Raw genomic sequence first — 25,111 nt, 5'->3', positions numbered from 1 at the left:
ACAAGCACTCAATTTCCGTCATTCATAATTCGGGTGCGATTCCCATTCTTGTTCAGCTATTGGGCGATCGAACACTAACGTAAGAGAAAAAGTTTACGGGAAATAGCACGGTTGAGCTACCGGGAGTTAATCGTTACGCCCTTGCGATCTTTGGAGCAATTCCTTGTCTTATAGAAATGTTACAAGATGAGTCGAGGAACTAAGGGATAATCTTTGCCGAGTCACTTATGAACTTCGTTTGAAGATCCAATTCATCACGAAAGATTATCAGAAGCGTTTGCTATGCCTGCATTCCAGAATATGCAGGAGAGGATGGTTCATATCCGTGTTGCCGATCATCATATGGTGAGATCTTTGAGGCATATGAGTATTGAACAACTTACAAGGGATCCTGTGCTTGACTGATTCTACACTTTTTGTAAGTACATCAGGATATGACAATGCTCTCTTTAATCTTTTTATAATTTTATTTGTTTGCCTATCGTTGTTGCACTTAAATTTAGCTAAGGTGAATTTGGTATTACTCAGAATGATCTTCGTAAATGTAATTCGCTCGTGAAGCATGGCCTAAGTTCCTATAGGGCTGTGTTGTAAGGTTGTAGACATAAAAATGTGTCTTACATTTTTAAAATGAAGTCAAAGTCAAATGTTGACATTTGTGAGAGTATTGTTTGAGAAATGGGCCGTTGGATTTTAACCCGAACAAATATGACGGTATTTAGTTCATCCTGTCAAAATATAAAATCGGTCCACTATGCTATATTTCTAATACGAAATGTGGGACGTAAATAGCAATTCCAAGAGAAACGATGCTAAGTCCAAAATGGACTCGTGCATTAGCGACCCACGAAATGAAGGATGAGGAGACCACGAAACTCTCGAAGGAAAGCAAGACCATGCAATGGACAGTGGAGTTGTTGTGTAAACATCGTAGATGATAATGATTATCTTTTAAAAGGAGAAAGACTTGGTCATTATTCAATAACTGCACAAAAGTTTGTTCCGTGGAGTACGTGCATGTGACTAGGGGTTAGTCAACCGAAAAGAGAAGAAGACGGCATGAGTTGCATGTTAAACGTAGAAAACAAAACAAACAAAGCTCTTATAAATTGAAAGTAAATCCTCTCATTTAAGACTAATCTCCATAATCACAAAAATTACATTCTCAAAAAAAAAAAAAAACCTCCCTATAAAACACTCTCTAAAAAACTCTCTTTCAAGAGAAAATAAGAGAAAAGAAAAATACATTTACATCTCTACAAAAATCTCTTCTAAGAGAAAACTAGAGAAAAAGAAAGGACTATTCTTCAATCCGACGTCAAGCATCCACTGCAGTCAGTTGAAGAGAAGCAAATCAAATTCATCCAAAGGAGAATCAAGTCTTCAAATCAAGACCCTCCAATTCATTCAATTGCGGAAATCGAATCAGTAGAATAACTAGTAGATTGTACCCGAAATCTTTTGATTAATAAAATTATTATTTTGTTGCATTGTTTGTGTTTTATCTTTTATTGCAGATAAAAACGCAAATTTGTTTGTTACATATTTGGCACGCTCGGTGGGACATCTCTACTACTCATCTCTTTTTCCGCACAATCAAGTTTCAGGATAATCGTTTCAATGGCCTTCAGAAAAATCTCCGACATGTCGAAGAGGATGACAGCCAGAACTGATGATGAAAGCTCAACCCGTCTCGGTGGGTCTCTCGACAGATCGCCCATTGGTTTTTCTACAAGGAGCAGGACGAAATCCATCCTCATCCGTACCGCTGCAGCGAGACTCCGTTCTGCATTTGTACTTACGAGGCCCCGCAAATCTAACGTCACCGTCAATTCTGCCAATGAATCATATGGTGCCGGCAACTCTAGTCCATATGAATGTTCCGTGTCCGGCTCATTTTCTCACGTCCAAGTCAAGGACCCTCAATTTGTCTCGTCAACATTTCAGGAGAAAGTGTGCGACAATTTCGAGAAGATGACTGTTCACACTAATCCTTTGTTCAAGCCATTTACCGTCGAGGACAACCACAGTAGCAATGGTTCGTCTCCATCGTTACCACAAAGGCGTAATCAAGAGAAGTCAAGCCAGCAGTCTTACTTTATGGTGGCGCCCGTCATGGTCGTTGAGTGCGACAACATGGAGGAACAACTCATCAAAATGAAAGCTATTCTCGAAGACCTCCAAAAGGAAAACGAAGAGAAATCCAAGCAGATTGCCGCCTTGACGAAAAAGTTGGAGAAGCGGCCCGCATCGTCGTTTCAAAGTGGTGATAGTGATGACGCCAGCGAGAACGATGATGATCGTGACAAGGGTAAGTCATTTACGGCCAAAGACTTCCAAAAGATGATTGCGGAGGCCTTCAAAAGTCAGTTCGATGGAAACTTTCACTCCGTTGACAAATACCGTTACGTCAAGCCATATAGTAAGAGGATTGATTATTTGAGGATTCCTATTGGCTACCAACCACCAAAGTTTCAGCAGTTTGATGGAAAGGGCAATCCCAAGCAACATATCGCCGATTTCATTGAAACTTGTAACACTGCCGGTACTGATGGTGATCTCCTTGTCAAGCAATTCGTCCGATCTCTGAAAGGGACTGCTTTTGATTGGTACACGGATCTAAGCGCTGAGTCAATCGACAGTTGGGACCAGATGGAAAATGAGTTCCTTAATCGCTTTTACAGTACCAGGCGTATTGTAAGCATGATGGAACTAACTAACACGAAGCAATGGAAGGACGAACCCGTTATCGACTACATAAGTAGGTGGCGCTCATTAAGCCTCGAGTGTAAAGATCGTTTGTCGGAGACTTCGGCTATTGAAATGTGCATTCAGGGAATGAATCTGGAGCTAGTCTACATCCTCCAAGGCAACAAGCCAATAACATTCCAGGACTTAGCCACTCGAGCTCACGACATGGAGATTACCATCGCTAGCCATGGAGGACGACTTTTCACTCATTACGAACCAAAAACGGAAAGGAAAGAGTTTAAGAAAAATGACAAGGCGTCCAGTAGCACTTCAAATGAGGTTATGACAATTTCTGCTTCTAATCCGGTAAAAATTACGGCGCGGCCTAAAACTGACAAGAAGGTGGCGACATATGCAAAGTCACGGTCGACTCTTAAAGAGCTTGAGCAAAAGAAATACCCTTTTCCAGATTCCGATTTAGCAGGGATGTTAGATGATCTATGGGAAAAGAAGGTTATCGAGCTTCCGGAGTCTAAACGACCAAGTGAAGCCGGACGTACAACTGATCCTAAGTATTGTCGATATCATAGGGTTGTAAGTCATCCATTGGAGAAATGCATAACCCTCAAAGAGAAAATAATGAGGTTAGCCGAAGAAGGGAAAATTCTCTTGGATCTAGATGATGCTGCTGAGTCCAACTGCATTGTAGCACAAGTGGATGTTGAAAGCCGTAGGCCATACCTTCGTTCTGCAGTCAAAGAATGTACACAAATGATTCAGTTTGGGACTCTAGAGCCGGTGATCGTCGTTACGCCTGAAGAGTCTATATTCGCCATGTCATCAAGTTCCGACGCTCCAAATCAACGAGACGGCGATGAAGGGTGGACTCTTGCGACTAAGCGACGACCAAATGAGCAAAAATGCCAAGTGCCAATTTCCCAACATCAAACATCGACTCGTCCAAAAGTAAGAAGATCGTCATACAGGAAAGATTGGAGAACCGACTTGAAATCTCCGCCAAATGTGACATCGTCTGAGAAAGTAAAGTCGAAGTTACGTCAAATTCTGACATTATGGGACTATTTTCCCAAGTCCTACCTCCCCCAAGCTTCGGTGAACACCGTGTCTTTTGCTGTTGTCGAGGATGCTTCATCCCAATATATTGCGGCAGATCTCGCGGAAAGTGAAGGCGATAATACAAAAATGTTGCCACAAAGATCTGTTTTTGATAGGCTTGGTCAATCGGTTTCTACTCCTCGCTCTTCTGTGTTCGACAGGCTGGGAGAAAGGGAAGAGATCGTCCGGGTGCAATTAGCGTCAGGTTCTCAACAACAAAGGCCAAATGCATCAGTATTCACTCGCATTGGAGGGAGTGAGCTAAAGAAATCAGTCTTCAGTCGCCTTGGCAACTCAAAGGTGCAAAAGAGGTGTCCACGAAAGCAGAAGAAGCCCTCGAAGACAAAAGTTGCAGTCGACCTCAGCAAAGATACTCATAGTGTAATTCCCTCTCGAATGAAACGTCATCTTGAAGTGGAAATAACCACGGGTAGGTCACTGAAAATAAAAGGACATACCGTCATTTTCACGAATCCGCAAGAGGAGTCGAGTCAAAGAAAAATCAATCGGAATTTTGTCTCGTCTAACCATGTGACGACACAAAAGTGTCAAGATTCGTATGATAAGATGGAAGTTGGTGAAACCCCTAAAACTCTCGAAGATGGTGTCCAAGCGACGTTGATGACTGAAAGAAATAAACCTAGGCACAAGTTGAGGTGTCATTGACTTCCAAGTCAAGAAAAAATTCAAGAAGCTATCGCACGACCGATCATCCGCCAAGTCATATAATGACAGGGTGACTTCAAAAAAAAAAAAAAAAATCATTATCATTACGACAAGTTTTGGAACGCCTTGCCTTCCAAGTCAAACACAAATTCATCCGCCAAGTCATATAATGACAGGGTGACTTCAAAAAAAAAAAATCATTACCATTACGACAAGTTTTGGTACGCCTTGACTACCAAGTCAAACACAAATTCGCCCGCCAAGTCAGATATTGACAGGGTGATATTAGAAGAAATATGGATCATCCTTACGACAAGTTAGGTTGCTCATTATCGACTTCCAAGTCAAGCCAAGTGAAGCTGCCTTCGAGACAAGTCAGCACGCTCATCATCGACTTCTAAGTCAAAGCAAAATGGATCGGGACCTCGCCACATTAAGACGCCAAAAAAAAAAAGTGCACGTGACAAGGTCCCGAGGGGGCAATAGTCCGGAGATCCATCATCATGTCGGCTCCTGAGCACGAGCCTAAACTGCACACCAGAAAAAAAAAAAAAAAAAAAAAAAACGAAACCAAAAAAAAAAAAATCCAAACACAAATCACTTTGATGAACTATGTTGGCTTGATCTCGTGGAATAATTTCTTATTTTTACGAATACGTAGTCATCTTGAGTCTTGCTTAAGTCCAGCCACACCTAAAAAAAAACTCAACGTTCGTATCTTGGGGGCATCGTTAAGTATCAAATCGCTGCTTATCCTTCGAGATGTGTTATTTTGATGTAAAAGCACTCAAGCTTCTACGCACCAAGAGTCTTTAATTGTCACGATGTAATTTTGGCGAAAGTTCACAAGTTTTAAGTTTTGGTCAAAATTATCAAAGATAGGTGAAGTCGTGGAAAAAGCTTCCAAGCACCGAGACTATGCCATAAACTTTGATGATGAAGATTCGGAGAAAGCCTCTAAGTACCGAGATTTGTCGTAAAGTTGAACGATGAACAATTGGAGAAATCTCACAAGAACCAAGATTTCATCAAAATTAAATGGTGAAGTTTGACCTCTATCCGGAAAAAGCTCACAAGCATTAATTCTTCATCTAAATACTTGTAGACTTAGATCTCGAGAAAGCTCTCAAGTACGAGGTCTTCACACTCCCAAGTGTCAAAAAATGTGTAAGACGAAGGAAAATACAACAAACGACATCATGGAAAACACTATATAAGAAGGTAGAGAATTCAAATCAAAAGCGAGAGACGCTGCTTTGTTGAACTTCATAGCTGGAGAGTCGAGAGTGCAACTACTTCGAGAAAGGTGGCATGACTTTGCTCTCTTGATAGCGAGAGGATCATTCGACTTCTTGCCACTAAGATTACAAGTTCGGTGCATATGTCATCGGTATCCAAGACTCAATGAATGGACCCGTCACATAAGGAAAGATGGCGTGTTTGACTTTGTTATCTGCTTTGTCATAAGCATGGTCAACCGTCGCTAACTACCCCTTGCCAGTCATCCGAAATATGTCCGTCTTGAAGTGCACCTTATGGTCTCCTAAACAGAAAAGACAAACTAGATTATTTCTTTTCAAAAAAAAAAAAAAAAACAAACAAAAAAAAAACCACCAAATTCCAAATCAAACTTTTTAAAAAAAAAATGAAATGAGTTGAAGGTATGTGTGTGGTGAAGCGTGGCATTGAAATCAAAAATGAATTCTCAGTCTTCACACAAATTGCAAAACCATAAAACCAAACAACTTTTATAAAAATGGAAGCAGAACCAAACAAATAAAACCCCAAATTACACCTGCCATTGATCTCAAGTTGGCTAAGTCGTGCGAATGCAGAGTTGAATTCAAGTCCACAGAAGCTCAAACTGTTCACCAGTTTAATTATTTTTTTTGGTCGTGGTCAAGTCGAATCATGAAGATAAGTAATAACAAATTAATTCCTCGTCTGGGATTCGCTGCTTATACACTCGGATTTCGGATGCCAGGCGTGGCCTTCAATTGACAGCTGACTATTTGTCGTTGAAATAGATGTCGACGTGTTTTGGCGGCAACTTGGATCACCACAATAACAGAAGTCGACGATGACGATGCTGTTACTAAGTGTTTTTCCAGTGGCCTTGGGATTCGAGGAGTTGAGAAGACTGAAGAGGCGTCCGTAAGTCACAAGCAAGAATGTCGGAGGCCTGCTTTCATGTCGATCATCGTCAAGGAGTCAGTCGGAAGCGTGGCTGTCTGGTAATTTCTCCGTCGTCAAGCAGCCGGTACAAGTAATGGGGGCATCAGAATCGACTGTCTCTCGTTCCAGTTGGTAATTTGATTGTCAATTGTCATCATCAAAGAGTAAAATCAAGAGAACGGGAGAAGCGCAGGGCGGCCGACCGTAATTCACAAGTGAGGCGAGTCCAGACTCCAGAGGCATGGAGTCGTATTGGAAAGGCACGGCACCGGTCAACGAGGTTTACTCAATGTAAATCTCATCGCCAAGCTAGGCGACCACCCCGATTTCGCAGTTCACACGCCAAAAGAGGGGTGAATTTTGAACTTTGGGAACCGAGGACCGCGCCTAGATGATAATGAGCATTGAGTCCACGTCAATGATGAAGCAGCTACGATGATGAGAAGTTCATTACGATGTCGGAGTGATACAGTGCTGCATACAAACGAAAAATGGGTAAGTAAATCACAAATTTTGCTCACCTACAAACCTGAAATTCCGGTCGTCCCTTTTGCGGATTTGGATTTCGTCGTCGAGAGACGAGGTGAACGTCGAGTTTTCGAGTAAGGCAAATTGGATTTCCGGAGTGCACTGGCCGTGAGCTCCTTGTGCAACAGATGCAGTCGATCGTGCTTCTAGTCAAGTATGGATATCGGTCGAGGGGTGAAGGTGATTGCAGGGGCATGGTCTATGCTTAAGCGTGAAGGACTTGTAGCTTGATTGTGAGTGGTTATTCCCAAGGCTTTGTTATTTGCTTTTATAGATGAAGCTTTTGATTCTCACTCAAACACTAGCGATCCAATTTAGCCAGATTTCAGTTGTATCTTATTAGTTAAGATAATTTTATATCTTTAAAACTAGTCAAACATTTGCAAGGAGTCCATGAAGCCGACAACTATCAAGCAAGCAAGAGTTTGTTGGGAATATAAGATCATCTTTGACGAATAAGAAAGGAATGGCAGTTAGTGTTTAGATGGACTAAAAAGAAATGTGAAGCTCGATTGCAAAGAGAAGTATCGGGATCGACTCACGCTTAAACACTCAAATTCGTGTACGTGACTCAATCCCGAGGGGGCAAATTTGTAGACATAAAAATGTGTCTTACATTTTTAAAATGAAGTCAAAGTCAAATGTTGACATTTGTGAGAGTATTGTTTGAGAAATGGGCCGTTGGATTTTAACCCGAACAAATATGACGGTATTTAGTTCATCCTGTCAAAATATAAAATCGGTCCACTATGCTATATTTCTAATTCGAAATGTGGGACGTAAATAGCAATTCCAAGAGAAACGATGCTAAGTCCAAAATGGACTCGTGCATTAGCGACCCACGAAATGAAGGATGAGGAGACCACGAAACTCTCGAAGGAAAGCAAGACCATGCAATGGACAGTGGAGTTGTTGTGTAAACATCGTAGATGATAATGATTATCTTTTAAAAGGAGAAAGACTTGGTCATTATTCAATAACTGCACAAAAGTTTGTTCCGTGGAGTACGTGCATGTGACTAGGGGTTAGTCAACCGAAAAGAGAAGAAGACGGCATGAGTTGCATGTTAAACGTAGAAAACAAAACAAACAAAGCTCTTATAAATTGAAAATAAATCCTCTCATTTAAGACTAATCTCCATAATCACAAAAATTACATTCTCAAAAAAAAACAAAACCTCCCTATAAAATACTCTCTAAAAAAATCTCTTTCAAGAGAAAATAAGAGAAAAGAAAAATACATTTACATCTCTACAAAAATCTCTTCTAAGAGAAAACTAGAGAAAAAGAAAGGACTATTCTTCAATCCGACGTCAAGCATCCACTGCAGTCAGTTGAAGAGAAGCAAGTCAAATTCATCCAAAGGAGAATCAAGTCTTCAAATCAAGACCCTCCAATTCATTCAATTGCGGAAATCGAATCAGTAGAATAACTAGTAGATTGTACCCGAAATCTTTTGATTAATAAAATTATTATTTTGTTGCATTGTTTGTGTTTTATCTTTTATTGCAGATAAAAACGCAAATTTATTTGTTACAAAGGTCATAACGTCATTACTCATTACAATTGTTATTAAGTGTGTGTTATGTTTTGGCTGAATCTATTTTTTGGATCATGGACAAAATGGTTTAGACATTGGCTGATTGGCATATGATGGGTAGGAATTTGGGCACTTGATGAAAGTAAAAATTGAAAAGGCGCCAACATGAAATATTTTTATTTCATCTAAATAAATTAAGCATATAGTTGGTTGGTCAAAGTAGCCTAAGTCTCAATGAGTCATTAAGACTAGAGCTTTCTGAATCCCACATCTATTTTGGCTTTATTTAATCCTATTAACTTGTCTGCATATTCTCCTTTTGACGCTATCGTCAGATGTAGAAAATGTCTACGTTATTTGCATCTCTCCGGGGGTGCAACATATCGCACTTCTAAATTCTAATCACTGGGAAAAAAAAATTCAAAAATCAGGTTAATTAGATAATAGTTTTGTCTGAAAAGCAGTTGAATCGATATTATGTCTTTGTACAAAGTTATTGTGTAAATTCCTGCTAACATAATTGTTCTAGTAAGATAAAAGGAAAAACAATTTAACCAGTTGTTCTCTAAATATTTTAACCAGTTACTTGCTTTTCCACATGATTGTAGCCTTGTAGGCATTTTTCGTGTTGGTTCTTTTGTAGCAATGTGTGGGCTGGCTGGGCTTTGAGAATCGAGTTATTCGTCTTGTGTTCAGAGGGAACAGTTTATGAGGTTTGATTGTTTTGTGGAGTAAAGTTGTGTAGTTCGACAAGCGTTATGTAATGGTGTATGTATCAAGGCCAGAGAAAATCACGTGTATATGACTTCCACTAGTGATGGAGAATGATGTTTTGGACAAGAAAAAATGTAATGAGATTGATTTAGAGATTATGTGCGACTGAGATTTACATTTGGATTAATACTGTACTGCTGCCACGTCGGGCAGAATAAAAGCAGTTTAAAAGTTGAGAGATTGTCTATTTACTGTAGTTACTTGGGTTATCATTTTGACTTGGAAATTGTTCAATTGTTGGCGCCCTGGTACACAGTCTAATTTTGGCATAGAGGACCCACAAATTCACGCCTTGATGCGTGGATTGGTCGATGTGATAACTTGTCAGGGCAAATTACACATGCATTAGCACCATGTTTGAAGTTTATTACTTTTCGCTCCAAGGAGATCAAGAGAAGAAAGAAACAGAAAAAAATATGTTGGCATTACCAAATTGAATTCTTAAATTGTTCGATGATTTCCAGAATTTTATTGTGATGCCTTGAGTGTTTTTTGGTTGTCAAGGAAGTCAGAAGGACAGGTTTGATGCTTGTTGTAAAGGAACTCACATAGGGCGGGTTTGATGCTGAATTGTTGATTAATTTTTAATGGTGATAGGTTTCAGTCAAAGGTCATGTATTCCTCCATTGAATGACTACCACTGACGTATACAATGCCTTAAGGCTTCAGCTTTATGTGATGGTGCAGAAGTTGCATTCATTTTTAGTGGTGCAGGCCGCAGACCGGGACTTCAATTAGATATAAGGCTCTGGTTTGAGAAAAATTTGCAGGTTCCAGTTTTGCATCTCAAACTCCGAGTCTAAATCCTGGTATGCTCTTATTTTTTCTTTATGCATTTATATTACAGTGCATTCTCTCTCGAACATCTACTTGGCAGAAGTTAAATTTTTTTCAAACTAATAAAACACGGTAAAGAAAAATTATACTCCTATTAGGTAGAAAGTTAGCTATTATAGGTATAGTAGTTTACAATTGTTGCTTTGTTTTATTGTAAAAATATCTGAACTGTGACTTAAGTACTTAACTGATCATCGTCATTCGGACAGGTAGCAGGGGTTTGCAAAGTCTCTGCATCGTTTACAAGATGTCAAATCTCCAAAGGCCATGGTTACGCACTTGTAAGGTGGCAGTCGTTCCTGTATAAAACTGTTGTACACATACAACAGAGTCAATATGGATTGTATCTTTCACTAAACGAGGTGCAGTACATAAAAAGAGCGTGTTGTATCATGTATGAACGCTCTTATTAGATAATTTGTGGTATGGTGTGGATGTAGAACTAGCCCAAAAGGCCAATTCTATATGTAATATACGTGGTCATTTAAGTTTGAAACAATATCGTATTCACCATTTTGAATGATGATTTTATTTTTGTTCCATATGCCTTGTGCAGTTATGCCCTATCCCGGGTTATACTCAAAACACGTTATCGATGATATATATGGAAGCTGAGTTAAGGTCGGCGTTGCTGTGGGACATGGTAGAGCGAATAAGGTCGGTAGCTTTGGGTTATCTGTGTACAATCGGTCTCTCCGAAGTTGGTTATATCCTTCTTAATATAAAACGGTTAAAATACTACTACCCGTATAAACATATGGGACAAGACTCGAGACTTCAAGAGGCCGTCGTCATTCACTAGGTATTATGCTTTTTGCCATCAATCTATTATTCAACCCGTTTTTTTGTTTAAGACGGACATGTCAAACTTTAACGGGTAGTAGGGTTTTGATGATGGGCTTGAACGTTGGATATTTAGGTGGAGGAATGTGTGTAGAGAGTAAACTGATCAATGAAAAACCGTTTATATATTAATATACCTAGAAGATCTTGACATTTGTAGTAGAAAGGGAGGGCTTGTATCCAATACTTTGCTAGTAGTATAATTTTACATGTAATCTGTATTTATTAGAGATACTTCACACTTTCACAGTGGTATTTTTTTTTTTCCTGGCGCAGAGAGTCATGATGAGTTTGCTGTAGAATTTTTTTTTTTTTTTTTTTTTGCCAACATCTGTAGAAAAAAGTTACAAGCAGGATTAGCTACAATTTCTGATTTTCACTTCCTTTTTTTGCTTTACCCGCAACTCCACAAAGGAAAAAGGAGGGCAAAAAAATAAAATTAAAAAGAAAAAAAAGAGCGAAAACTTTTCATTTCCGCTTTCACAAGCTGACATTAAACTTTTGTGAAACCAAAAAAAAAAAAAAAAAAAGTTGCTATTGCTGGAATCCATCCACATGATCCAAAACGCCACCATCAGAGGTACCACTCTCGTTTTCCCTCTCAGTTTGAATATTATGGTCAAGAGACCGATCAAAACCATTGTCATTTATTGTCTCCTGAAACCGATTCTCGTTATCAAAACTCCGATCAGTGTCGTCATCTCTGGGCCGATTTCTTTTCATGATTTTAGGAAAAAAGGGAGCGACCTCTTTTGTCTCCAATAACTTGTCGTCATGTTCCATTCTTTCAAATCGAACAGCACTCACCTTCCTTGCGTTGCCAGCCAATATCTGCACAACATACACCACGATGGTTTGGTATTCTAACAAGAGGTTTAAATAGCGCTACACATTTTATTTGGCACTTTTGATCCAGGATTAAGTAAAAAAAACAACCATTCGTAGCAATGAATAGCCTCGCCAGCCGAGGACACCAATATATGGGGAGGTTGATCTGGTGGATTACGAGTGTATTGGCTACATGCAACACTGTCAGGCTCCACCTTCGGGTTTTTAGTTGTGTGGCTGTTTTAGTTGTTGAAGGGTGGTCATAAGGAATGGATATGACATTGGTTGGTTTAGACGAGAAGAGAGGATCAATTTATGGACGAAAATCAAGTGATGGTCTTTTTTTTTGCCATTTCTAATGGAGCCAAAGCTCATTACTTAGGTTCTTAATTATGATGGAATAAAACAAAACGACTCACTAAGCTAAAGATAACTTTTTATTGTGAAGTAGATGCAATTCTCGACAAATATTTCATTATGGATCACCCGAAAAGTCGAAAACAGGTATGTACAGGCCTAGCTGTGTGCATTGAAAAGAAATTAAAGCCTTATTTAATCATAAATAGCAAAGTAGCCACAAAAGCATGATGGTGGCCCACGAACCTCAAGTTAAACACCAAATTTAAAAATTACATACCTCTAGTTTAAAAATTTGAACTTTTTCCTTGTGTTCTCGGCGCTCAGATTCAACTTCTGTGTATTCATCATCTTCTTCTTGAGTATCTCGTTCAACTACCACTTTCATGCTCTCGCCTGTTTTTGGTATATAACCAAAGGCTTCACAAATAAAACCCGAAACTGTCTCATATTGATGATCCTGCCACAGAAAAAAAAAAAAAAAAAAAAAACCATCAACCAAAAAGGAAAAGTATGAAACTACAATGAGCGTGAATATAAGGGATGATTGATAAATAAGGTTTTAAATTACTGAACCTCACCCACCCAACCCCAAAAGAAGAAAAATAGAAGATACCCTCCAAAATGGACAACTACAGACCTATAATAGCCAGTTCTAAACACGGAAGGCTTGATGAGCAAGAGCTTCATACCTCGGGCATCTTGATGTTCAACTCTTCTGAAAGTTGATCAATTGACGTATTCGCATCAACATCATAAATTCCCTCTCCTCGCATCACAATGTAGCCTGTTTTCTTCTGAATTTCCTCCTTCATAAGGCAGATATTTTTTTTTTCATATCATTCATTCACTAAACTTGTTGACATAAACATGCTATTAGTATGTTGATAAAACAGTTTAATTAGTACAGGCGTACAGCCCTTGTCAAAGAAAATATTTTAGCTGCCATGAGCAACAAAAGTTACCCTCCAATCATATCAACCTTTTGCATTTGAAATCAGTAGAATGCAAAGCTTGTCAACAATAGTTGCTTTTTAGCATAAGACCTCTGAGACTTTTCCATTGTTGAATATAGGTTTTAACAAGATAGTTTTTTAGTTACTCACGTGGAGGAATGTGGCACTGATAGGAGTTTCAAAGGAGCTCGTACTATTCTAGATGCCCTAAGAACGCTCAAAATCAACAAGAAAAAGAAATAGAAATACTGCTTTCAGACTTCGAATGTAACTGTCAACTAACACTTCCACAAAAGTCTAGAAATTGAACTATTGACAAATCTACATAGTAAGCAGGTCACAGGTGCCCTTTATACAGGTATGCTGCCTCTTTAATTAGCTGATGAAAACATGCACATTAAGTCACATTCTCCTAGTAGAGCTCTTTTAGTATAAACTAGCACAAAATCAGCCATACATATTGATTCTCATACAAGCATGAATCCTGGCCCCTCTTCTATCTCCACACTGAATCATTTGACTAAAGATTGTAAAACCAACGACTGAAGCTTGAGGCTTAACGCCAAAATTAGTCAATAGCTAAAGGTAAGAAGGCCATACCAAGAAACACAAATTGTGACAACATTTTACGAAAATAAATACCAGAAAACACATGGTAAACTAAAGAAGAGCCCACCGGCTCCAAAAATGTAAGCACGGTGCACACTAACCCCCTATGCAATAATAGTATTGTTCACTATCAACAACTTATTAATTGGTTCCCCAATAAGCTGTAGTTTCTAATAACTAGGGTCCAAAAGAAATGCAGACGTGCTGCATTATGAGCAAGACAAAAATGAATAAAGCACACCTACAATTTTCAGGAAACCGAAACAGGCAGATTGTATAGGATACAAGCCTTACCTTTGAATCATTTTCATCAAAGATTTCACCAACAATTTCCTCGACAACATCTTCCAGGGTTACTAACTGTTCCATGGACAATACATGGTCAAATTAACAAAATACAGAAACATCATTAATAGAGAAATATGAGACTACTCAAAGAAAAGAGACTAATAAGAGATCTACTTCAAAGTGCATGAAAGATATATGTGCACAACAAATGCAGATAATTCACATCTTCAAAGTTGTGCTTTTACTCAGATCACAATAGACGAGTGGATATATTCTTCATTATTCTAAACTGCAAGTGCAATTAGTGCAGCAATAAAAATCACTTACCCCCACAGTTCCTCCATATTCGTTAAGGACAATGGCCATGTGCACTTTTCTAATCCGAAACTCCCGTAGAAGATTCCAAACAGACATTGAATCTGGCATAATCAAGATGATAAAATACCATCATTGACAAAATTTGAATACAAAAATCTGCAATCAGAAAATTATTGACAAATTATCTGCTCAAAACTAGATAGCGAACTGATAAGGGGTGACTCCTCGTAACAAGCAAAAACTAGTCACACCACATCATTTAATAACATTTCTTTGTTTGTGGATTAGGAATATTGAATTTTGCTTAACCTTGTGCCTTTGATGTGCAATGCTCCTAAACTTCTCAACCAACACAGTGCTTGGATACCTTTGTCTAAGAACCACTCTAAGTCGGCACTACGAGTCATGAGCTAATAGTATAGAATCTTTCTATTCACAGTCCGTGCAGTTTCTTGGTTGGCATACACACTCAGTCTTTGTGCAAGAGTTTGGGGTTGAGGTTGAAATGAAGAAAGCACAAAGGTTTGAATGAAATCTCTTACTCCCCTCCCTTTGCTCAACTTTAGCCTTGAATTAATCCTAAACTAAATTGCCTTGCTGAACTCAGTGAAATTCTCTAGATCATACTACATATATGTACATCCTAGAGGCACCTAGAACATTCTGGACCCACATCTAAAACATTCCCACACAACATAGGGGCATTGATGAACATCCTTAGTCAAGTAAGTCAACACAAAACAAGCCTTTGGTCAAGAATGATTTGGGGTTGGAGTCGGCTAACATTAGTCGTAGGGGTGTAAATGATCCGAGTCGGCTCGACAAGCCCTCGGAATCGGCTCGGTCAAAGCTTGGCTCGTGCTCGGTCAAAATGAGCTCGAGCCCGAGCCTGAGCTTGGCTAAATACGAGCCGAGCCCGAGCTCAGCAAGGCTCGGCTCGGAAGCTCGTTTAGGCTCGTTTATAATTTTATTTTGTATAATTTATATAATTTAATATTAATGTTATTTTAAATTATATGTTATTTAACCATTTATAAGTATATTATAACACAATATTTTTTAGTATTTTATAATCTTATTTGTTTTTTAAAAATATTTATATTTAGTTAGATTCAAAAAGCGAAAAAGTGAAAATAATATAAAGACAAAACGAGCTCGATTAGAACTCGAGCCGAGCTCGAACTTTTTCCGAGCCGATCTCGAACTTCAATTTTTTAGGCTCGACGAGCTTCGAGCCGAGTCCGAGCTCGAGCTAAAAACGGCGAGCCGAGCCCACCCGAGCTCAGCTCGTTTACAGCCCTAATTAGTCGTCATTTGAAATGGTCGCGTGAGATAAAACAATACAAAAACAACAACAACATCAGAGCCTTAATCCCAAAATGATTTGGGGTCGGCTGACATGAATCATCCTCTAGAACCATCCATGCGTGAGATAAAACAATGAGAAAAATAAATACTTCCTCCATTCAACTCCACTCTACCTATTTCTATTTTTTAGACTATTTACAAATGCACATTCAATCTCGATTTTCTCTCCACACATAAGTAAAAATATATTCATGTGGGATCTTGTTTTATTCGTCTTTACGAGTACATTAAAAATATCTAACTTTTATAATTTTTGCAAATACGTAGCTAACGATATTTACCGCGTAAAATACGCGTTGGCTAACGTGAAAAAGCAAAGTGGTAGAGTGGAGTTGAATGGAGAAAGTATAAAAGTAAAAAACAGCACCATAATTACAACAATACTCTAGTGTCTCAAAGGCTCTTGCAAATGATGGGGGGGGGGGGGGGTTAGATGTATGCAACATTAACATTACAACAATGATCCATCTAACCGTTCAAAAATTCTAGAAATAATCGTGTTCCAAAATGATGATGATGGTTGAACCTACCATCCAATCAAACCATCAAACTCCGCAACCAAAAGGTACACGTCAAGAAAAGCTATCCCATATTTAGCTTTATTTACTTTTCTACAGAAAAGACCAGCAAAATCAACCAATAGAAAGGTAGTGGAACTTGGATATATCAAACTTGTACGTATTCACTCGCCCATTCCCTCAATACACCAAAAAGTAAAGCTTTACCCAGCAACATATTAAGAACATAGCTAATATACGAACTGAGAAAGAAAGGTGACAAGGGATTTTGTTGCTTCAGCCCCTGTTGAAAGTGGTGGCTGGAAGAGTACAAAAATCCCTGGTGATGTGACGAAAAATAATAGGGGAGACAGAATTAGAATATGGGACAAAATAAGTAACAAAAATCTTGGGAATTTTGAATCGCAGACCTAATTCACCAGTCTTTTGTCGCACATACTCTGCCAGTGGGACACACAAAATTTCCTGTCTTTAAGGGCTCATGCTATCTCAAATAAGTTTCAGACTTTCCTTTTTAAGCCGTCTCACACTTTGCTTTATTCATTTCAAAATAAGATTTTGGATAACTATATCCTAATGAGAACATGACATTCACAAGAAATGTCACCCAATTATGCCCACTTGCATACCCTTTAATCTTTTATCACTATCTTACAAGAATAGTCACTCATTTTTTCCCTTCTTCCTTCTAACTTGTCCCCACTAGCAAACCCGTCTATTTTTCTACTTCATTCGTGCGGCAAGACACAAGAGGGTGGGAAACTTATATATATTTGTTGTGAAGTTTAGGAGGGAGCCCACTCACACTTTGGTGTGGATAATGAACCAAATTTTGTTCTATGCATTAGCTAAGTACACATTGTCGTAGATCACACCCTTACGTGAGAAAAAGGACCAAAAGTCAGTACCTAATTTTAGTTCTAAGCTTTAGCTTTGTACAAATAAAAGTTGACATACAAGGGCTTGTATCCAGATTCCAGGATATAGTAGAAGACATTTCATCAAGTTAGCACCACCAGAGATAGTTGTGGGTTCTTAATTCTTGAATATCAAGGTCGTTACAGTTAGCTTTGATATCTTGAGTATATACTTGAGACATTATAATTCAATTCTCAGGCACAACTAGTAATAGACGAAAACGATTCGTTCAGTTCTTACCAAAAATCCTAATGCAGTGGCCTGGAGTCTTCTATCAATAAGAAGTGTTATTTTATTAGCCGTCTTATTTGGAGCATTGCAAATTGATCAAATTAGGAAAAAAACAAGGGAAACTACTTCTCACAATTGCCACTGCTTTTCTTAGACCTCATAATAAGTCAAAAATGTTTCTAAAATATACCGAAAATGTTTCAAGTTGCATCAATTTACGAGCCCAGTCTACATTGGAGCAATCCCTTCCTTGCTGGATCAAGAACCAGTTCATTGATTTTTTTTTTAAGGACATAAGTGTTTCACAACCCATATCACCTATAACCATGTCAAGCAACATCAAGCATATACCCTAACAAATAGCACATGCCCCTAGAAGACCTAACTAATGTAATAGAAAATACGACTCTTGAGCAAGACATAAAATATTGGACTCTGGCTACAAAGACATTGACTCTTAAGGAGAAGAGACTGTCGGCATACAGAGAAAACACAAGGAAACTGATATCAAGAATCACCTGGAACAAAGTACGCTGGCTTGTGTGCCATATCTCCGACACTAGAACTTTCTAATAGCTCCCCCTTCAAAACCAAACATATGATAATTCTGCAAACTATGAGATTGACGCATATAATCAATAGGAAGAACCAGCAACTACCAAAATAAAATATTCATAAAAACTAGCAGACCTTCTGAACATAATCCAGCATGTCCATTGCATATGCAATACCAACTATATTATCAACACGCTGCTCGAAAACAGGCACCCTGAATGACAAAGGAATATAAAATGTCAAACTATGAACCTGAATTGATACACTATATACTGTAGACAAATGTCAAATACCTTGAGTACTGATGCGTAACCCATAAATCATGGAAATCAACTAATGATGCACTTGCGTCAATGGCTACAACATCAACAAGAGGTGTCATAACCTCTCTCACATGAGTATCTTTGATCTCCAACACATTCTCAATCATGTCCTGAAGTGAATTTATTAAATTGGAATTTAGTAAGAACGTTTATCTTACTTGCAGGATGATAGAAAGAGCACATATCTAAGTGGCTAAATTTCCTCGATGTAAGTTAATCCTATCAATTTTTGTAATGAAATGAGATTGGAATCAAATGAGATACCATTGAAGAATAAATTTAGAACCCCATACATATTAATTCTTGTTTGGTTCACTCTAGCGTTGTTTGAAGGGGTGGGGGGGAAGGATGGTACCGGATTCCAAGGGATTGGTTGGGTTGGATTAGAATCCATCAAGTTTCTAACTCCATTCACAAATACCCCAACCAAACACTATCATGGATCAAATATATTCCATTCCATTCCATCCCAATTCCCAACTCCACCAACCAAACATCCCCACAGTATTTCAAAAACAGTGCTGCCTACATAATTAATATTCATCGGCAACATCAAACAAAGGTGGGGATACTCAGCAATATCTGAAAACAGCTCTCCATTTTCAGTTTCTTTATTCCTACACGAAGGGATACTCAGCACTTTCCGAGGAATAAACAGTCATATGACTAATAACCTCACATTATTGTAAAAGATGTCCTTATTACCAGCTTCAGCAATACATTCTCTTCTTTCATAAGCTAACATCATTGTAAAAGGAGAGGGGGTGTATGTGGATTGTGCATCAGTTAACCGAACTTTCGCTGTCTCTATCTAACTCTCATATCTCAAATCTCCATCTGGATATTTTCAAGTTGCATTCATTAAGATGCTTTTTTTTAATCAAATACTAATATAAATAGGGTCATATTTAAGAAAACTAAGTAACCATTGTATCCTTTGACACAGAGTATGTTAAGATGGAGTTGTTGGAATGAGTAATTTTGGGCGAGGAGGTCATTAGTTAAGTGAGAGTAATCATGTAAATATCATAGTAATATCATCTTAATATTAGAAGAAAAACAAAAAAATAGGGAGAAAACAAAAAGCAAATTAAGCCACTAAAAATGGAAGGGGGAGTATAAGATAACTTTGGGAAGTCTTCCAAGTTCCAAGGAACACACCGAGTAATGCTGCTGGTGGTCCCTAGTCACTACTTTGGGCAATTTAAGAAGAGGTCTAACTATGGCGGCCCCTCTATTAACTTTCTAGACAAAGGTACACAATTGCAAACCATCACCTACCAGTTTATGGTTATGCACTAATAATTCCACCATTGAGGCATGTCGAACTTGATTCTTTTTTGGAGCTCAAAAAGGTCCTGGTGCAGGCATACGTTGAAAGTTACAATAATCCCAACTTGGTTTGATTTACAAACTCATTATATTTATAAAACAATGATATCCTATGGGAATGGAATACTATCATTTCCCTTTCAAAAGGATTTTGATTGTCTTTGTAGGAGGGAAACAAATACATTTTCGCTCCCCTCTCCCTTCCCCACATCCACACACCACCAGCACTCCCCTCCAATTCAATTTTGCCAACCAAACATAGAATTTGACTTCTCCCCCCTTTCTCTCGCCTCCTTTCCCCTCCAAAAAAGAGCTAATGAGAGTGGCGACAACATTAGCAAATAAAGCGTTAATGAATTCTAATTTCATATATAGATATATAGATTCATTGACACACTAAACCTATCCAGACCCCCGCCCCAATCAACTAAAACCACAAAACAATAGAGAAGCCAAGCGTTCATGACAAGAAAATATGATTAATTTGCTAACATAAAAAGAAAGAACCATACCTGTTCTTCCTCCTCGATAGCCCCACTCAGCTCTGCTCCTCGCAGCATTAACTTCAGCTCATCTTCCGTAACATATGGCTCACTAATACACGCAATTAGACAAGTGAAAGGAACTTGTAAATGGCTCAAACCAAGCACTAAGATAAACAGCTCTTGAATTTTATACCCTCAATGGCGTTGTTTACTCAAATTTAAACATTCGAGAATGAACAGAGACCGGGCATAGAATATGATGAAATGATGAAACCAGTCATGACATACAAGACAACATTAATAATATCAACTTTGACTCTGGAGGAAAAAGGAAGCTGCGTGAGTCTAAAAATCATATATCTATATAGATAAACAATTAAACGAGCCCAGACTCTGTCAGTGCGCAGTGAGCCAGTGACTGTGTCCTCTCTAAAATGGCATCTGTTTCTTTTCAACAAATGCTTAAGCAAACGCTTACCAATTTTTTTTACAAAAAGCAGCCGGTAGTGTAGATTAAATCACAGAAACATTAATGATGTGTTCCAATTGGGTATCAATAGTCGCATCCTCAATACCGTCTCTTATGAATTACTAGATAAAAAAAAAATCCTCAAACCATACTAAAAGTTCAAATCAGAAGCTAGCAAGCACGAAAGGTTCAATGGCATTAAGTGATTTATCTTTCCAAGAATGATGTGCGACATGAGCACGGAGACTTTAAGAAATATGTACTTAAAAGGTCATGAAAAGCAAAACAAACTAAGTGGAAGTACAAATGGGCGCTAGCATGAATATCAAATTCCGGATGTGAGCTAGTTGCAGAAACAATAGAAGCAACCACAACTAAGTCAGCATATGATATTTGGAGGGGAGAAAAAGGAAAACAATTAAAAGCAAGTGCAACAAACCTTCTCCCTTTTAATCCAAGCATTTTCAGCATCCCCATTGACAGGTAAGTGACGACTCTTCCAACAGGATATAATACCAAGGAAAGCCACGCTACAGGTCTGACCTAAAGACAAGAAATAAGCACATAAAAATACAAATGTAGCAACCGAAAGAGTCCAAATGAACAATTGGCATTGACAAACTAATACATATAGAACAGTGGTCACTAAATGAATGCTCATTGTTGAGAAAACAAGGAGCAATGCCTGCCATGCAACTAAAACATTCATGATATGCTCATTTGAATCTTCTGGAGTTCTCCCTTTATTTAGATATGTGAAGAAAAAAAATATAAGGAGCTTACTTTATATAGGAATTGGACAATCACATTAAGCAAAAACAAAATGAAAATCTGATGAATCATTTTGCTGAAAAAGAATTAAATAAGAGAAGACATCTCACCACCACTCTAGCAACCTCTGTAGCATGGTGTACAGCAATACTCTTAGGAGTGATCTCTGTAAGAAGTAAAATGGCAACCTGATGGCAAACAGATTAAGTGAAAGTATTACCAAAAGCATGAAACAGAAAGAAGAAAGGAAAGAGGTGCAGTGGACAAAAGGCATACTGTCATCACACCAGTAGCTGCACTGACTCCTCCTGCTCCAAATATTGCAGTTGCAGCATCAGTGACTAGAGCAGTTGCCCCGATATTTACAACACTATAAACACACAAAGCACAGGATATATTTATAAGAGGGAATTTTTTATGGACAATTTGAAGCAACTGACAACTATAAAAAAAGAGAAATACAGAAAAATACGTTGTGCCAATGAGAATAGTAGTCAGGAATCGGGTGACGTCACTTCTAAGCATTCTGAATACACCATTATCAGGCTCTTTCTCAGCTAACTCGCGAACCTGAAGAGAAACAAATTCTTAGTCATTAATTATTCTAGTTGCAAAATTTACTCTTGCTTACATGAGATCCCCGGGCATACGCAGAGCATGAGGAGTATGAAATTCCTCATACAAACTTCATGTATACAAGAGCCAACCTCAAAAAATCTCAACAATCACAATATCACTCGCCATAAGCACAATATGATTAATGATACACACAACAATTGTATTAAAACAAATTCAATAAAAAATGCTAATTGGGACTCCATACCCTAACCTAGAAAAATGAAGTTGAACATACAACCTATCCCAAATTAGTTCCTCAGATGATCATGTACTCCATTTAAAGACATCAAATCAAGGGGCATACTTCCAGAGCCGTCTTCCCCTCTTTGCTCAAAAATGGTATAATTAATCTGGTAAAACTGGCCTTTTGAGAAAGTATAATACATTCAAACCATTGTTTTCTTGAAGACGTTATATAAGAAAAAAATAAATAAAAATAAAAATAAATAAATAAAGCGTCAAAGAAAAGCAGGTCATGAGAAAGAAGAAAAAATCAAAGAGAAAAGCTCCGCTCGTAACTTCTATGCATGAATCCATTGTTTCAAGGTGACTTTAATCAAGTCTACAATCAGCCATGCTGTCCAAAATCTACACCTGATACTATGGCACAGGTTACACCCACCTACTAAATTTCTTATGGCTAACTTTCTCCAAAGTCAAACTTACGACTTCCACAATAATTATCAACTTACTGTTAATACTTGAGGAATAAAGGCAGCACACAACGTGAAATATATTGGTAAAAAATAGCTTACATTTGAGTTTTAAGTGCAACCACAAGTCCAAATCTAACGTCTATAATATGAGAGGTAAATGTGTATCATTGTTAGACTTAAAAGCTTTTATATTGTGAAGAGAACATGGTAATTGGATGGCACATCCATCCTTTTAATGTACTTCTCTTAAAGGGTTCTCTAAGATTTCAAATAACCACTATCATAAAACTAAAATGTAAAATTAAAAAGACTCCTTACAATAAGCTATCATAAGACAGTTTCATCTGGGATTAATAGAGTTGTAATGAAATGTAAGCATGCAGCCCTAGGCCCCTATCTTCACTTCAATAACTTAATTTCAGGAAAAAATCTTCCCATAAGGTAGCCAGTCATAGATGAGTTAATGAATATATGTAAGCTCCGAAGCGAGCTATTTCTTAGTGTTTTTTTCCTTTGTAATGTTATATGATTGGGGACGACAAGCCTTTAGATTCTATTTTATGAACCTTTAGTCCATAGCACCTGTATCTAGCATTCTTTATTAAATTGCGGGTGTTGGAGAGGGAAAAATGTACTGGCAGAGTGCCATCTCTTAAGGACATAATGAATTCAATTTAAACCTTCTCATTATCCATTGAAGTTCGAATAAAGGTCACACAAAAATTAGGCTGTCCTTGAGTTAACCAAAAGGCATCCGTTCTGTTAGTAACAACGTGAATAAACTGTTTTTTGTAAACCCTGAAACCTGCCGAAACTTGCATAAAAGCACAAGCACATTTTTCTCTAAAAGTGAAGCTTACACCAACTTAACTAAAGTCCATGATTATCGAAAGGTACCATTTAACAACAAAGATCAAGAGCATGGAGACGATACCTTCCAGGGCCATAGGGTGGTAATTGATGTCTCAGCCATAGAGAAAAAAGCCGAAAGACCCAAAAGGGCAGCAAGTATTAATCCCTGCTCCTTCAACACCATAAGAACCTGTGACGTTTTCGGCCAAGCATTCCTCAACAACAATATGCACTGCCCAATAATCCCATAACCAGCATTAACCACCCCTTCTGTGGCCATCACTCGCTTGCAATCAACCACAAAAACTCCGAAAACAACTGCAGCCAATAACATTCCCTTCTTTGACAATACCTTAACAAACCCTAAATTACCCTTCCTTTCATCAAAACTGGAGCCATCATCAATCAACCCACCACCACTCCTACTACTCAAACACTTGAAACAACTATTATCAACACGAACCCGACTCGCAAAAAGGGTTCTACCAATATACCTCACTTGTGCTCTTCTTTGAGCAACATTGACTGAGATTCTAGAATTGCTACTACAACCAGTCAAAAGCAAAGATTTTGAAGTACTGTGAACACCATTAATACTAACTCTAGTGCAACTAAAAGCTGCTGTAGAATCAATGAACAGTTCCATACCAATATTATACTATTGCTATCAAAACTTTGAATTATGCAGTAAAACCCAATAAAATGAATTAAAATGGTGGAATTATTGAAATGTAACAGATACCCAGTTACAAATTCTAATTATTCTCATCAAATTGCATCAATTTCCCAGCAACTGAACTCAAATTAGAACCTTACCACATACTCTTGCAATTGAATTTGAATTGGGATATGTTTAAGTAGATAATCTAGCATCCTTAGGATGAAATGTTGTTGATTAAAACCCTAATTGAGAAATATTGTTGAATTAGATGGATGATGGTAATTAGTCAAAGTAGTCCTGTAATTTGACGGAGGAATTGTAATTAGGAAAGTGAAGAAATTTGGGTGACTTCCTTCATTTTGTGGGTTTTTCTGTTGTTGTGGGCTGTGGGCCTTGTGGCTTTGGATTTTTGAATCACAGCCAGGGTGATTTGCCAATTTGGTGTTCAGGTTACAATTTGAGTAAGTCGGTTATTTTAGGTTAACATCGGTCCAAATCTGGATTGAACGAGACCGAATACGGAGAAAAATATTTTATTGGACGCCAAAAACTAGACATAAAAAGTTCGGTCTTGGACCAGACTGAACCCAATAATTTCGGTCTGATTATGGATCTAATTGGATTGAAATTTTTCAGTTTTCATTTTTAAGTATAAGATGATTAACAGCTACTCTCCTATAGAACCGTCCTATAGCATAGGACCATAGGACGGATCCAATAAGAGATATTAGCCCATTAAGAGAATTTTGTTAAAAAAAGAAAAAGGAAAAAGAGAGATATACTTTACTTATGGTAAAACGTGGTGTACAGGAAAACAAACTGAATGTTT

General features: G+C 38.1%; 1 protein-coding gene and 1 long non-coding RNA gene across 3 annotated transcripts; one reads left to right on the top strand and one right to left on the bottom strand.

The window, feature by feature from the left end:
- The first annotated feature begins 245 nt into the window (after positions 1 to 245).
- Positions 246 to 10,868, top strand: LOC141633596 (uncharacterized). Of its 2 annotated transcripts, XR_012538388.1 has the most exons (3): positions 246 to 418; positions 10,196 to 10,298; positions 10,536 to 10,868. It is a non-coding gene; the product is annotated as an uncharacterized LOC141633596 (long non-coding RNA). The 2 variants fall into 2 exon arrangements; XR_012538387.1 differs by lacking the exon at positions 246 to 418 and having other exon boundaries at positions 9,715 to 10,298.
- A 591-nt stretch (positions 10,869 to 11,459) lies between these two features.
- LOC141633595 (putative DUF21 domain-containing protein At3g13070, chloroplastic) lies at positions 11,460 to 24,624 on the bottom strand. The gene is made up of 14 exons (XM_074446040.1): positions 23,704 to 24,624; positions 21,968 to 22,065; positions 21,772 to 21,865; positions 21,606 to 21,683; positions 21,164 to 21,267; positions 20,283 to 20,364; positions 18,409 to 18,548; positions 18,251 to 18,329; positions 18,079 to 18,142; positions 14,535 to 14,626; positions 14,214 to 14,279; positions 13,047 to 13,163; positions 12,635 to 12,814; positions 11,460 to 12,000 (listed from the first exon to the last, which is right to left on the bottom strand). Exons 1-14 carry the CDS (start codon positions 24,265 to 24,267, stop codon positions 11,704 to 11,706), a joined length of 2,055 nt encoding a protein of 684 aa, XP_074302141.1. The 5' UTR covers positions 24,268 to 24,624; the 3' UTR covers positions 11,460 to 11,703.
- Positions 24,625 to 25,111: the final 487 nt, after the last annotated feature.

Source organism: Silene latifolia, chromosome Y (assembly GCF_048544455.1).
Source record: "Silene latifolia isolate original U9 population chromosome Y, ASM4854445v1, whole genome shotgun sequence".
In the NCBI taxonomy this organism is placed as follows: Eukaryota; Viridiplantae; Streptophyta; class Magnoliopsida; order Caryophyllales; family Caryophyllaceae; genus Silene; species Silene latifolia.
This window is presented reverse-complemented; position numbering and strand designations above follow the sequence as displayed.

Excerpts from the sequence above, each read along its gene's own strand:
- LOC141633595 (XM_074446040.1), bottom strand. The coding sequence starts at position 24,267 with ATGGAACTGTTCATTGATTCTACAGCAGCTTTTAGTTGCACTAGAGTT. Across the intron at positions 18,549-20,282 it reads CTATCGAGGAGGAAGAACAG|GACATGATTGAGAATGTGTT; the intron begins GTATGGTTCTTT and ends AATTCACTTCAG. Across the intron at positions 18,330-18,408 it reads GTTACGCATCAGTACTCAAG|GGTGCCTGTTTTCGAGCAGC; the intron begins GTATTTGACATT and ends TTTGTCATTCAG.